This window comes from Anomaloglossus baeobatrachus, chromosome 7 (genome assembly GCF_048569485.1).
Source record: "Anomaloglossus baeobatrachus isolate aAnoBae1 chromosome 7, aAnoBae1.hap1, whole genome shotgun sequence".
In the NCBI taxonomy this organism is placed as follows: Eukaryota; Metazoa; Chordata; class Amphibia; order Anura; family Aromobatidae; genus Anomaloglossus; species Anomaloglossus baeobatrachus.
This window is the reverse complement of record NC_134359.1, coordinates 54,209,696-54,223,968: the sequence shown is the minus strand read 5'-3', so window position 1 is coordinate 54,223,968 and position 14,273 is coordinate 54,209,696. Positions and strand designations below refer to the sequence as shown.

Genomic DNA, 14,273 nt, shown 5'->3' with positions numbered 1-14,273 from the left:
CTGTTCTCTGTCCCAGTGGTGGCAACAGGTGGCCGGAAATGCTCAGTTCCGGAGCTGCTCTGTCTTACAATAGCGGCCAGGTACTGCACATGCGCTTCCCATTCAAATCAATAGGATGCAGATGTGCAGTAGTCGACCACAGCCGCTATCAGAAGTTGGGCAGCTCTGAAACTGAGCAATTTTGGCTGCATGCTGCCACCGCCAGCACCGTGAACAGCTGATCGGCGGGGGTGCATGATGTCGGACCCCAGTTGATCAGACATTGATTATCTATTCTAAAGAAGGCCATTAGTAGTGGACAACCCCTTTAACTCTTCTTGTTCATTTCAGATGCCATAAAGCACAAGCATTCTGCTGGACAGTCAGTCACTGGATCACACAATCCACAATTCCTGATGTCCAATAGTCTGGAAAATCCTGATCTTACAATATTAAAAAAATAAATTGTTTGTTCTTCATTCTAAAAAAAAAAGAAAATTAATTCATTTTAATGATATCAATTTTTTTTAACAGATTTGGGCAACCCTTACAGCCTGGATGTGTTTGAAGGCCATCTGTATTGGACAACGAAGGAGAAGGGCGAAGTGTGGAAAAAAGATAAGTTTGGCACTGGACCTAAAGTAAAAGTTCTGACAATTAACCCCTGGCTGACACAAGTGAGGATCTACCACTCACACCGCTACAACCACACAGGTAATTGTCCATCCTTCTAAGTTAGCAGGAAAGTCTTCTAAGTGTTCTATATATTTGCAGTATATCAGTTCAGTAAGTTAAGCTAAAGGCCCTGTTACATGGGACAATATATCTAACGATATGTCGTCGGGGTTACGGAGTTTGTGACGCACATTCGGCATCGTTAGAGATATCGTAGCGTGTGACAGCTCCGAACGACTGTGAACGAGCAAAAATACTCACCTTATCGTTGCTCGTTGACACGTCGTTCATTTTGAAAATGTCGTTCCTCCTTCTGTGCTCTGGTTGTTCATCGTTCCCGAGGCAGCACACATCGCTCCATGTGACACCCCGGGAACGACAAACACAGCTTACCTGCGTCCCGCCGGCAATGCGGAAGGAAGGAGATGGGCGGGATGTTACGTCCCACAGATCTCCGCCCCTCCGCTTCTATTGGCCGGCGGCTGTGTGACGTCGCTGAGACACCGAAAGTCCCTCCCCCTTCAGGAAGTGGATGTTCGCCGCCCACAGCAAGGTCGTTCGGAAGGTAAGTACATGAGACGGGGATTAACAACATTGTGCGCCACGGGCAACAAATTGCCCGAGATGCACAAACGACGAGGGCAGGTGCCACCGCTCTTGCAATCGCACAATATATCGTTCCGTGTAACGGGGCCTTAAGGCTGGGAAAGGATATTATATTTACTTGGTGAAGGTCGGCAGCCCTATCACTCCACTAAAAGAAGGAATTGCAGGGCGAGTAGGAACCATAAGTGTAGTAGACATAGGCGGTGTCCAATATTACAGCATAGATATAAATAAGGCTGAACTGCAATACCGGACACAGCCTGAGGAAAAGAGTGGCGCTGTTTCTGGATAAAAAGCTGATTTTTATCTCCTAAAACCTCCTCAACCCTTCTAGTCATTAAGATACAGATTTATATTTGTTTTTTCTTTTCTTATTTAGTTTCAAACCGCTGCAAAGACATCTGCTCCCACCTGTGCTTGTTGAGGCCGGGAGGTTATACGTGTTCCTGCCCACAAGGGACACAGTTCATGGAGGGCAGCACCAACGAGTGTGACGCAGGTATGTAAATAAAGGTCCACCATTTAGTTAAATGTCTGATGTCATTATTGTGATAATAGGAAAAAAATATTTGTGATACAAATTGGCATTAAGATGGCAAGTTCCATATAAGAACTATCCCTGAGCTTATGAAGTGCAGGTCCTGATGGTGAGATTATACATTTCTGCTTATTAAATATTATTGCTTGCTGCTATATACGTACAAATGGAAGGAGCGGGAAAGTGATGGCACTGACAAACCTGGTATTGGGAATGAAATAGCCCAAATGTGCACAGTATTTACGGTACTACCTAGTCTCACCAGTAGGTGTCACTACAAAAGGGCATTTTGTGACTGATTTGCTAATAATAATAATAATACTTATTCACTTATATAGCACCATTAATTCCACAGCACTTTACATACAGTCATATGAAAAAGTTTGGGCACCCCTATTAATGTTAACCTTTTTCTTTATAACAATTTGGGATTTTGCAGCAGCTATTTCAGGTTCATATATCTAATAACTGATGGACTGAGTAATATTTCTGGATTGAAATGAGGTTTATTGTACTAACAGAAAATGTGCAATCCGCATTTAAACAAAATTTGACCGGTGCAAAAGTATGGGCACCCTTATCAATTTCTTGATTTGAACACTCCTAACTACTTTTTACGGACTTACTAAAGCACTAAATTGGTTTTGTAACCTCATTGAGCTTTGAACTTCATAGCCAGGTGTATCCAATCATGAGAAAAGGTATTTAAGGTGGCCACTTGCAAGTTGTTCTCCTATTTGAATCTCCTATGAAGAGTGGCATCATGGGCTCCTCAAAACAACTCTCAAATGATCTGAAAACAAAGATTATTCAACATAATTGTTCAGGGGAAGGATACAAAAAGTTGTCTCAGAGATTTAAACTGTCAGTTTCCACTGTGAGGAACATAGTAAGGAAATGGAAGAACACAGGTACAGTTCTTGTTAAGCCCAGAAGTGGCAGGCCAAGAAAAATATCAGAAAGGCAGAGAAGAAGAATGGTGAGAACAGTCAAGGACAATCCACAGACCACCTCCAAAGACCTGCAGCATAATCTTGCTGCAGATGGTGTCAATGTGCAACGGTCAACAATACAGCGCACGTTGCACAAGGAGAAGCTGTATGGGAGAGTGATGCGAAGGAAGCAGTTTCTGCAAGCACGCCACAAACAGAGTCGCCTGATGTATGCAAAAGCACATTTGGACAAGCCAGTTACATTTTGGAAGAAGGTCCTGTGGACTGATGAAACAAAGATTGAGTTGTTTGGTCATACAAAAAGGCGTTATGCATGGAGGCAAAAAAACACGGCATTCCAAGAAAAGCACTTGCTACCCACAGTAAAATTTGGTGGAGGTTCCATCATGCTTTGGGGCTGTGTGGCCAATGCCGGCACTGGGAATCTTGTTAAAGTTGAGGGTCGCATGGATTCAACTCAGTATCAGCAGATTCTTGACAATAATGTGCAAGAATCAGTGACGAAGTTGAAGTTACGCAGGGGATGGATATTTCAGCAACACAATGATCCAAAACACCGCTCCAAATCTACTCAGGCATTCATGCAGAGGAACAATTACAATGTTCTGGAATGGCCATCCCAGTCCCCAGACCTGAATATCATTGAACATCTGTGGGATGATTTGAAGCGTGCTGTCAATGCTCGGCGACCATCAAACTTAACTGAACTGGAATTGTTTTGTAAACAGGAATGGTCAAATATACCTTCATCCAGGATCCAGGAACTCATTAAAAGCTACAGGAAGCGACTAGAGGCTGTGATTTTTGCTAAAGGAGGATCTACAAAATATTAATGTCACTTTTATGTTGAGGTGCCCATACTTTTGCACCGGTCAAATTTAGTTTAAATGCAGATTGCACATTTTCTGTTAGTACAATAAACCTCATTTTCAATCCAGAAATATTATTGAGTCCATCAGTTATTAGATATATGAAACTGAAATAGCTGTTGCAAAAACCCAAATTGTTATAAAGAAAAAAGGTTAACATTAATAGGGGTGCCCAAGCTTTTTCATATGACTGTACATCAGCAACACTGTCCCCATAGGGACTCACAATCTAAATTCCCTATCAGTACGGTCTTTGGAGAGTGGTAGGAAACCCACACAAATACAGGGAGAACATACAAACTCCTTGTAGATGGTGTCCTTGGTGGGATTTAAACCCAGGACCCCAGCGCCACAGGACTGCAGTGCTAACCACTGAGCCACCGAACCATCCTAAGTCATGATAAACTTATTAAAACATAAAAAAAAGTCATTCTAAACTTTTCAAAACACATTCATTAAAAGAAGTTCTCTAGGACTTGTATATTTATGATCTATCTTTAAATAGAACCACAGTATCAAATTGGTGGGTGGGGTCTGACAGCTGGGATCTCTACTGATCAGCTATATACAGCGCTAGTACAGCACAGCTCCATACACCTCATAGTGGCCGTTCACTGGTACTGCAGGTCAGATCCTGAGAATGGCCACTACAGAGTGTATGGAGCGGTGCTGTATCAGCTTTGTATACTGTGTACATACAACCGATCTGATTGCTGCAGGTGCTGGGTGTCGGACCCCCACTGTTTTTACGCTTTGGACAACCCCTTTGATACTATTTATTTTATATATGTATTTATGTACTCCTTTAACATTTGACGCATATGTGTATGTGACCTGTATACCTAATACTAAAATGACACTAACAATTATGGGACAGCGCACATTTGGCTTATCACTAATTGTTACCTTTGTGCTCACATAACTGGCTTGTAATAATATTCAATAATATATCGATGACCTTTCTACTTTTATAACATTCAGGTTTGTATTATAAATTGCATCTGGGTGACGATGTGTCTTATCCTAAGGGCTCGCTCATACTGGCGTATATTCCTCCATGCAAGATCATCGGATGCTATATGCTAAGTGCACTCAGCTCAGACTCTGCTGTGAGTGTGAGCCAAGCGTCCTTCCCTGTGCTCCGAGTGTTTCACATGCAAAAATCAGAGCACAGGTGCGGAGAACTTAGTTTCTCCATGTTCTCCATTGTTTGTGTTTGCATAAATCGGACTGCACTTGGATGTCATGGGAGTGCAGTCAGATATTTTGCGCTCACCCATAGACTTGTATGGGTGCTTGCAGTCTGATATATGCTGCCAATCACACCATGCAGAAGTTTTTTTTCTCATGCCGACTTGGTATGAAAAAAAACACTGGTCAGCACTGCCCCATAGTATAACATTGGATCAAGTGCTAGCCGATAAAATATCAGATAGTGCTGATCCGAGTTATATGCTAGTGTGAACGAGCCCTAATTGTGTCACATACACAATAGTTATTCCAGTCCCTGCTGCTGATACGTAATAATTGCATGTACTGCTTACTAACATGCATGGCTTTCCATTTCTTAGCTATTGAACCCCCTCCAACCATGCCACCAGCATGCAGATGTATGCACGGAGGAACGTGCTATTATGATGAAATGGGCCTTCCAAAATGCAAGTAAGTTTTATCTGATGCCATCTTAGTAGATAGCATTAATTTTTTTTTACTATTTTCCTTACCATCTACTGACTTTGCAATTATGGTAATGATGCTTTTTGGGACTATTGAGGTGATGGATATACACCAATAATATACTTGCGTACGCTGCAGAATTTTGGCTTTCATTCACGGTCTGAGTATGACTCATATTATTCGAATGGGCTGGAGATCTCCTTACCTGATCTCAACAACCTCATATATGTCTATAGGTCAGGAGATCTGCAGCCGGTCTGTACAACATAGACTGTACTCAAACCATAAATTAAAAAGTAGCCATAGGGAGGGCACCATGCTCAATGGTTGAGATGTCTGGGGAATAAACTGGCCATGAAAGAACTAGGATATTTTCATGGGACAACACTGAAGAAATGGCACTTTTATACAATGTAAAGTAGTCAGTGTCCAGCTTGACCTCTGTATATGACGCTGAGCTCATGTACTCAACCTTTTTGGTCGCCGATAACGAGGTCTGTTCTGAGTGGATCCTGTCTTGTTAAACCTCTGTATGGTCTTGGCCACCGTACTGCAGCTCAGTGTCAGGATGCTGGTAATCTTCTTACAGACTAGGCCATTTTTATGTAGCGCAAAAATTCTTTTATCAGATCCTCAGATAATTCTTTGCCATGAGGAGCCATGTTGAACTTCCAGTGACCAGTATGAGAGAGTGTGTGAGAGATAACACCAAATGTAACACATCTGCTCCCCATTCACACCTGAGCCCTTGTAACACTAATGAATCCCATGACACCGGGGAGAGAAAATAGCTAATTGGGCACAATGTGGGCATTTTCACTTATGGTTGTACTCACTTTTTTGCAAGCTGGACACTGACTACTTTACATTATATCAAAATGTCAGATCTTCAGTGCTGTCCCCTAAAAAGATTTAATATTTACAGAAATAGTGAGGGTGCACTTACTTTTGTGATATACCGTATTTACTAACCTTTGATTATAATTTATATGTATATATTTATTATCATTTTTCTAAGCATGCCTTATTACTTCTAGGTGCACCGCTGGCTATTCCGGAAGCTATTGCAATATGGCTTATACAGCTGGTATCCCTCCAGGAACTGGTAAGTCTGGTTTGTTATCATATCATATCATTGTATGTATTTTACTTTAATTTCTCTATATACAATAAAATAAAATACAAAATTGCAAATTCTTTTTTTTTAGCGGCAGTCGCTGTGCTCCTCACTGTGATTTTGGTGATTATTATCTGTGCCTTGGTAGTCGGAGGCCTCTTTAATTACAGACGGACGGGAAAACTTTTACCTACTCTTCCTAAATTTCCGAGGTTAGTGCAATTTATGACACCAAAGATTACAACATAAAATATATTCCTGTATTATAAGATCTAGAGAATGAGAACTGAACATTGTTTTATCATGTTATAGTTTAAGTGCACTGGTGAAATCAACAGAAAACGGCAATGGAGTAACGTTCCGGTCCGGAGCCGATGTCAGCATGGATATTGGGGTGTCCGGATTTGGCGCAGAGTCTTCTATAGACAGAGCAATGCAAATGGTAATGCTAATAATTGCTCTTTTTTTACTATAGGTGATTTTGTTGTGATACTTGTCACATAGTAGTTATTAAATATTCACTATTGTTGTGTTTTAGAATGAAACCTTCACTTTGGAAGCTGGGAAGGAGCCGATTACATATGAGAATCCCATGTACTCACACGTCGGGGAAAGTGGTGTCAGTGTGGTGAACATCAGCCAGCCGCCAGATGTAAGATGCCTCGCCTGATAGATCATTATATGGGGACTCTACACTGGAAGACTGATGGGAATCTAGGCCAAATATATTGGGGGAAGTTAAAAAAAAATAAGAGAGAGGGTGCCCTAGTAGTCTCTTCATCTTTTTGATCAGAAAATATTGTCTTTTTCTGGAGGTTTCAGCTTTTTGGTTATTTCACAAATAGTCCATTCATTTCAGCAGTGATTGTGTAATGCCTGTCATATCCCGTCACGGAGGTGTCACAGCCAGCTGACAATCCAGTGGCAGCGAGTGTTCAAAAATCCCAGAGATTGGCAGCATGTGATGTTATCTACAGTTCCCTGTTTTTGCAGCAGCAGACTCTATGACCCTGGGAAATTGTCAGTTTTTCCACTCAGTTGCCAGTCTCTGACTTCCTTTATAAACCTCACCCTTTGGTGATTTGGGTGTAGTTTATAGTTGTTCCTGGCTGTGATCTGAAGCGGTCTTCTCCTCTTGTTCTTACAGAGACTTCTGTGGTAGCTGCTCCTCAGATAAGTGTTTGACTTTTGCTATCTACCTGGGTTCAGGTGGTAGCATTAGTGTTTCCCTTGTATTGTTTACTTTTTGTCTCACTTAAGTGTTAGTGGTGTTGACAAGCGCGCATACCCACCATCCTTAACTAGGGATCAGATCAGGGTTGCCTAGGGTCAGGTATCCAGCTCAGCAACAATTGCGGAGCCTGTATAGGGTCGGTGAGGGTGAGCTGCAGGTTGTTGTCAGCGGTCACCACTTTCCCCCTTCTCTAGCGATAAGGCATTCCTTTCCTTTGTATTTTACTATACGGCCGGTATAGCTTCTATCGTCGGCTGTGACAATACCTCAATATGGTGCTATAGAGGTGTACTGCAAAGGAACTAAACACTTGCTGCTACCTTCTCCCATGAAAGGCTGCTTCAGATCAAATCACCCTATGATTCACCTTTTATTGAAGGACACTTCTTACAATAATGATTCTTCAAAGTTGGGCAACCCCTTTAAATGATGATAGGGTATATTTCAGTTTTATTGATGGTTAGAAATGTGTAACGAGTTTGATTTAAAAAAGAAATATGCAACATGCAAAGTAGCCTTCGAAAGGAAGGAAAGCTAGTTTGATACCCTAAGTAGCGAACTATAAATCAGAACAGCGCAAATAGGACCTTATCCGACAGCCCTACATTATTGTCGTACAAGATATGCTCCCATTGTTGGGTTGCGTCACAAATAACAAGACCAGAGCCTGTAATCAGCTGCTGCACAAACCACGAGTCTTAAGTTCTTGGTGGTTCTACTGAGGAATAAGTGTGACCACTGCGAAACGCATTGGGAAATAAATCGCCCTCATCTGGATTCAGGGCATTGGATTTCGTTACTTCTCAGCAGTGCAGTGACTACCATTTCTCTGGTTCCCTTGCATAGTTTGATACCCTGTAACGGCTGCTTGTAAATGGGTTATTGGTTTGGCTAATTTGTAGGTTCTTTAGGTTAGGTATTGTCAACAAGACCCCATATTTAACGGTCTCTATACAGTCTTACCCAAAAATATGAAGCTTGATAATTATCTCTTTCTCGAAAAGAAGGACAATTATACTGATAATGTCTCCTATCCTCTGCAACAGCTGCCTGCAGATGGGTTATTGGCTAGACTAATTTGCATGCTTTTCAAATGGGGCATTGTCAATAGGGCTCCATACTTACTTAGATGATATCCTTAAAGAGGACCAACATCCAGGATTTTGCGATCTGAAGTAAAGGCAGTGCCATACTGTCACTAAGTACCTGAATCCAGGCATACTTGTAGAAAGATTTGATACTTGGTTGCTGAAATATCTTTAATCAAAGTTGTAGAAATGCACTGCACTTTGATTGACAGGTGCAATGGGCAGGTCTTTGACAGTCAGATCCTCGCTGTAAAGTCCTCTTCCAGCTTCCTCTATGATGTACCCCATTTCTTTATTTGAGTCTCGTGCCGCGCCACCATTGCTGTTGTTGGCGGCGTGTGCGCATTAACACAGTGATTTTGTCTTCAGTAAAATAGCGCCAGAGTCCGCGCATGTGTGAACCGCGATCTCTGGCGCCATTTTATTGAAGACACTGCAGTGAAGACTACAAGCAGCTGGGGCACGTGCGCAGTATAAAAAAAAGAAATCTGCGTATGCACCAATGCCTCTCATAGTCTTCACCACAGACATGGGTACATGTTAATGATTGGTGATGTCAGTTCCTCATACACAGTATTGGTGGGATTGACTGCCAATATGAGGGGGCTTCCTGACTCTCCCCCATCTCATATCACAGAATCAAGCATGTTGGATTTCTGACGACCAATCTTTTTGTTCTCCAGGAGATAAAAAAAACACCAAAGGAGTCCGGCAGCAGCTCTCTCATGGAGCACATAGGAGCGCTCCTATGTATAAGGGACTCAGGAGAGAGAGCATTGTATTTGGGGGGCTCAACTTTCCTTTTTTTTCCAGGTGACTGAAGTGAGCATTGGACAAAAAACAGATAATTTTGAAAATCCGCTGTATTCTGCTGACACCCCGCAAGCCTCAGCGAGCACAGAACCGGTTCGGGTCGAAGTAAGCTACAATTCTTTCCATTTAGAGCCTGACACAAGATAAGATAACTCGGTAGAAGAGAAAGTTATACAGAAAAAACATCCAATTTTCAAAATTAGGTCATCCCAGCTGGGGCACTGTGGGTGGGCAGTATGTAGTAAAGGGGCTGTGTGGGGCTGTATACGGTAAGGGGCTCTGTGGTTGAGCAGTATGTGGTTAGGGGCTTTGTGGTTGGGCAGTATGTTGTAAGGGGCTCTGTGGTTGGGCAGTATGTGGTAAGGGGCTTTGTGGTTGGGTAGTATGTTGTAAGGGGTTCTGTGGTTGGGCAGTATGTGGTAAGGGGCTCTGTGGTTGGGCACCATGTGGTAGGAGGATTTGTTGGACAGTATGTGGTAAGGGTTCTGTGGTTGACCAGTATGTGGTAAGGGGCTCTGTGGTTGGGCAATATATGGTAAGGTGCTCTGTGGGGCAGTATGTGGTAAGGGACTCTGTTGTTGGGCAATATGTGGTAAGGGGCTCTGTGGTTAGGCAGTATGTGGTAAGGGACTCCGTTGTTGAGCAGTATGTGGTAAGGGGTTCTGTGGTTAGGCAGTATGTGGTAAGGGACTCCGTTCTTGGGCAGTATGTTTAAAGTGGTTGTGTAGTTAGGCAGTAAAGGGTAAGGGGCTCTGTTGTTGGGCAGTATGTGGTAGGGGCTCTGTGGTTGGGCAGTATACGGTAAAGGGCTCTGTGGGACAGTATGCGGTAAGGGGCTCTGTGGGGCAGTATGTGGTTAAGAGCTCTGTGGTTGGGCAGTATGTTGTAAGGGGCTCTGTAGAGTGGTATGTGGTAATAGGCTCCGTCGGGCATTATGTGGTAAGGGGCTGTGGGGCAATAGAATGGCAGGCTATTATGGTTTGCTTGAAAAAAATGTATACCCCTCTTCACCCTGTGTGAATGTCTTATCACTGTGAATATCCTATATGGGCATCACTAATGGCTTTCTTCTGTTGGCATCAGGTCTACCTGTATTGGAAGTTAAATGAAGGTCTGCACTACATAAGCTGCACTCCCTTTGAAAACCACTTGTGTCAGAGAATATTATTTTTACAACAGATGTTTCTGTCCGCCGCTGTACAATGACACTGTATTCATCTCATGTTTCTCAGCAGGAATCAAAGTGGAGCCTCTTTAAACGGAAGATTAAACAAAGCACAAACTTTGAAAATCCAATCTACGCGGAGGTGAGTAAAGGTGTCCTGAGAACAGGGCCGTGATAAATGGAAAAGCCCGGATTTATTTATAAATATAGATAAAATAGATCTTTCCTGAGAGCTACAACTTAGGTGCCAGAGCATTTCTAGGTGATTTACACTGAAAGCTAGAAACCTTATAAAGAATATCTGTCATTTATGGAGGAACCAAAACCCCCATCTATCTATATGTGCAAGAAACAATGCACACAGGATGAGCAAAAAACCTTGTGCTCCATTCATTATCTATGGGAAGGATGGAAATTGCTGAGCACAGCACTTGGCTATCTTCGACAGTCCCAAAGAGAAGAATGAAGTGGAGCTGGACACACTCAACCTCTGCTACATTCTTTTTGATTGCTGGTGATCCGACCACATGAGCACTCACCGATCTAAAGCCGTATCTGCCATAATCTAAACTAATTTCTAATAAGTCCTCTTCTGTTTCCTAACTATATTATCCAATTGTTATTGTATTTTTTCTCGACTTCTTGTGTGATGACACTTTGTTTAAGAATCCCAGTGAATGCTGGGATACTCAAACGAAGCGTCATCGGGAAGACAAAGTTGCGGTCATTGCTGCAGCCTGTGCTCCCTTCTAAAATGAAGAGTCATCTGTAACGACTGTTTCAGGGGTTGGTCTGGTCCCTGCATGCTCTGTGTTGCTGGCTGAGATCAGTAGTAATGAGGCGGTAACTGTCACTAAGGTACCACGATGGAGAGTGGTACTTCCTATTTCTGGGGTCAGGAGATCACAGCACAGGGCTTCATATACACTTGCTCAGGTTAATACTGTTGGCTGTGAATATTCTCATTTATCCAGCGCTGCTAGGGTTAAGTAGATCATCTGGTCTCATGAACTCTGAATGAACGCTATAGTCAGCTGTTCTCTATTGCTAATTAGCTCTGCTATAAAGACTTCCCTCCTAGCTTAGGTAATCGATGGTGATAGTTTCTGCTTAGCTAGCCTCTAGAGGGAACCTGTAAGCTGTGGACCAGGAAGCCATGCAGAGAAGATTTGCTGTGTGAAATCTTTGTTGAGTTTTTCCCCTTCCTGTGTCCTTTTTGGTTTTTTCCCTTTGGTCCGTTCCTCATTATTATCTCTTGTCATTTGGAGTGCTTTTTATGATTGCTGTTTATTTTACCCTTGTTTGTCTATTCCTCTCTGTGTCTTTAATCTACAGTGGGACTAGCGTTCCCGCTGCCCTGTGCACTATACAGGGCTGAGTCCAGGGAAAAACAGAGATAGGCAGGTGAAATAACCTGTACAAGGAGGTTAGGAAGTGCAGGGATCAGTCTCAGGTGAGTTTCGGAGGTGACTCTGCTCCCCTTTTCCTAGCGCCAGGACCACTGTTATATTGTGTACCCTGTGTGTTCTGGCGCTCGCTGGGGGTTTCCATGTACTTGGCGGCACCCCGGTAGTCACTGTGTGACAGCAATACAGCAGAGTGCACTGTCAGTGCGCGGTGTCAGGATGCTGAGTATTCAGAGACCAGGACTGGTCTCTCATCACTGGGTATCCTGACAGTGCGCTCTGCTCTGTTTCCGGCTCGTTAAAACTTCCTTGACCTTCGGATCACCCCTTTAAGTAGTCCCGTATAAATATCGCTATTGCCAATATTATTGATGTGGATAACGTATAATCTAGTTTCAACTATTTCTGAAATGCATACCTACCTAGGTTCATAATTAAAATGTTACCCTTTGGTGACCTAATACTTTCATATTTGGAGGTGTTGCACTCCACGGCTGTCAGGATGTGTGCGCTGAAAGAGTTAGATAATATTCATCTCCATTATTCTAGATGGAAAAAGACCAACAAAACGAAGCTGAGGAAGACCCATCTCCATTTACCTCTCCTCCTCCACTTCCAAAACCTTTTCAGAAAAAGGAACATCAGCACCTCTCCTTCTCCCCCACAGAGGACACCTTCATTGACACTGCCAATCTCGTTAAGGAAGACTCGGATGTATAACCGATACTTCTACTTGGAATCGTCAGACACTCTTGCACATATTTTTGTATCGGTCAAGAACGTTCATGTTGTTATAAAACCTTCTCGTTTTAGCCTTTAGGTGAAGTCTTTTTTTTTTGCCTTTTTTTTTGCCAATTGCTATTTTTATGAACAATTATCACCATGTACTATATGTATATCTTTGCACTGAGACTGACTGAATATAATATAAATATTTTGTATATTTGTAAATTTTTGAAAAAAAATTATTGTTGTCATTGATCTGTGAAAACTTTTGGAATAGTCAAATGAATTAAAGGCACAGTAGTAATTTGCAATACATTAGACAGAGGAATGCATTAATATGTACAGGGACCGCTGTTTTAACATCGACATTTTTATAATTGTACAGATGTTTATAAAAACTTCTATTAAGAAAACTACCTTTATAGAGTTACATGAAGAATATATATATATATATTTGTGTACTGGTTCAGTTGCATATATTTTCTGGTACCTGTTTGTAGACTAGTTTTATTTTAGTCTACTTACTATGCAAACTTTGGAACAATCAGAAGTCAATGGAAAAATAAAATTATTATTAATGATGTATTGAAAAATATTTTGGATGTATTTTTGTTAAGATTTAAATATTTTATTGATTAATCGACAAAAGATGCAGGTGAATAAAAATCATATGGAATAGATTCAGGTGAAATTATGCATTGTGGTTACGTGGCGGTAGTCTCCCCAGAAATACCCCAAACACACTTCCAAGACGACCACTACCTTGCTAAAGAAACTGAGGATAAAGGTGCTGAACTGGCCAAGCGTCTCCGGACCTAAACCCTATTGAAACATGTGAGACCTCCTCAAATGGAAGGTGGGGGAGCGCAAGGTCTCTAACATCCACCAGCTCCATGATGTTGTCATGGAGGATGGAAGAGGATCCAGCAGCTGTGTCTGGGGTCACCACATATTCGACTATTGCCCTGCGGCCCAGTTTATGAAGGGAAGGGATCATGTTCTCCATCAGCATATACGTTAGCTTTCATGGTTCCCTCAATGAACTGTAGCTTCCCACAGCTGGCAGCACTCATGCAGCCCCAAATCATGACACTCCCACCCCCATGCCTGACTGTAGGCAAGACACACTTGTCTTTGTACTCCTCACCTGGTTGCCACCACACACGCTTGACACCATCTGAACCAAATAAGTTTCTTTTGGTCTCATCAGACCACTGGACATGGCTCCAGTAATGGATGTCCTAAAGGCCCCGTCACACTAAGCAACATCGCTAGCAACATCGCTGCTAACAAACAACTTTTGTGACGTAGCAGCGATGTTGCTAGTGATGTTGCTTAGTGTGACATCCAGCAACAACCTGGCCCCTGCTGTGAGGTCGTTGGTTGTTGCTGAATGTCCTGGGCCATTTTTTAGTTGTTGCTGTCCC

The 14,273-nt window shown here is 42.5% G+C and overlaps 1 protein-coding gene across 2 annotated transcripts in view; it reads left to right on the top strand.

Annotated features, from left to right (window-relative positions):
• LRP2 (LDL receptor related protein 2) overlaps nt 1-13,493 on the top strand; it is a 402,994-nt gene extending 389,501 nt beyond the window's left edge. Inside the window, exons 70-79 of one of the 2 annotated variants that reach the window (XM_075317292.1) lie at nt 514-693; nt 1,640-1,759; nt 5,192-5,282; nt 6,335-6,402; nt 6,506-6,626; nt 6,727-6,856; nt 6,953-7,066; nt 9,550-9,654; nt 10,785-10,856; nt 12,670-13,493. In XM_075317292.1, coding sequence (XP_075173407.1) covers nt 514-693; nt 1,640-1,759; nt 5,192-5,282; nt 6,335-6,402; nt 6,506-6,626; nt 6,727-6,856; nt 6,953-7,066; nt 9,550-9,654; nt 10,785-10,856; nt 12,670-12,840 — 1,172 coding nt within the window. In that variant the 3' untranslated portion in view covers nt 12,841-13,493. Of the gene's footprint in view, nt 1-513; nt 694-1,639; nt 1,760-5,191; nt 5,283-6,334; nt 6,403-6,505; nt 6,627-6,726; nt 6,857-6,952; nt 7,067-9,549; nt 9,655-10,781; nt 10,857-12,669 lie in introns of both variants that reach the window. The other variant, XM_075317291.1, reaches the window with a different exon arrangement.
• Nucleotides 13,494-14,273: the final 780 nt, after the last annotated feature.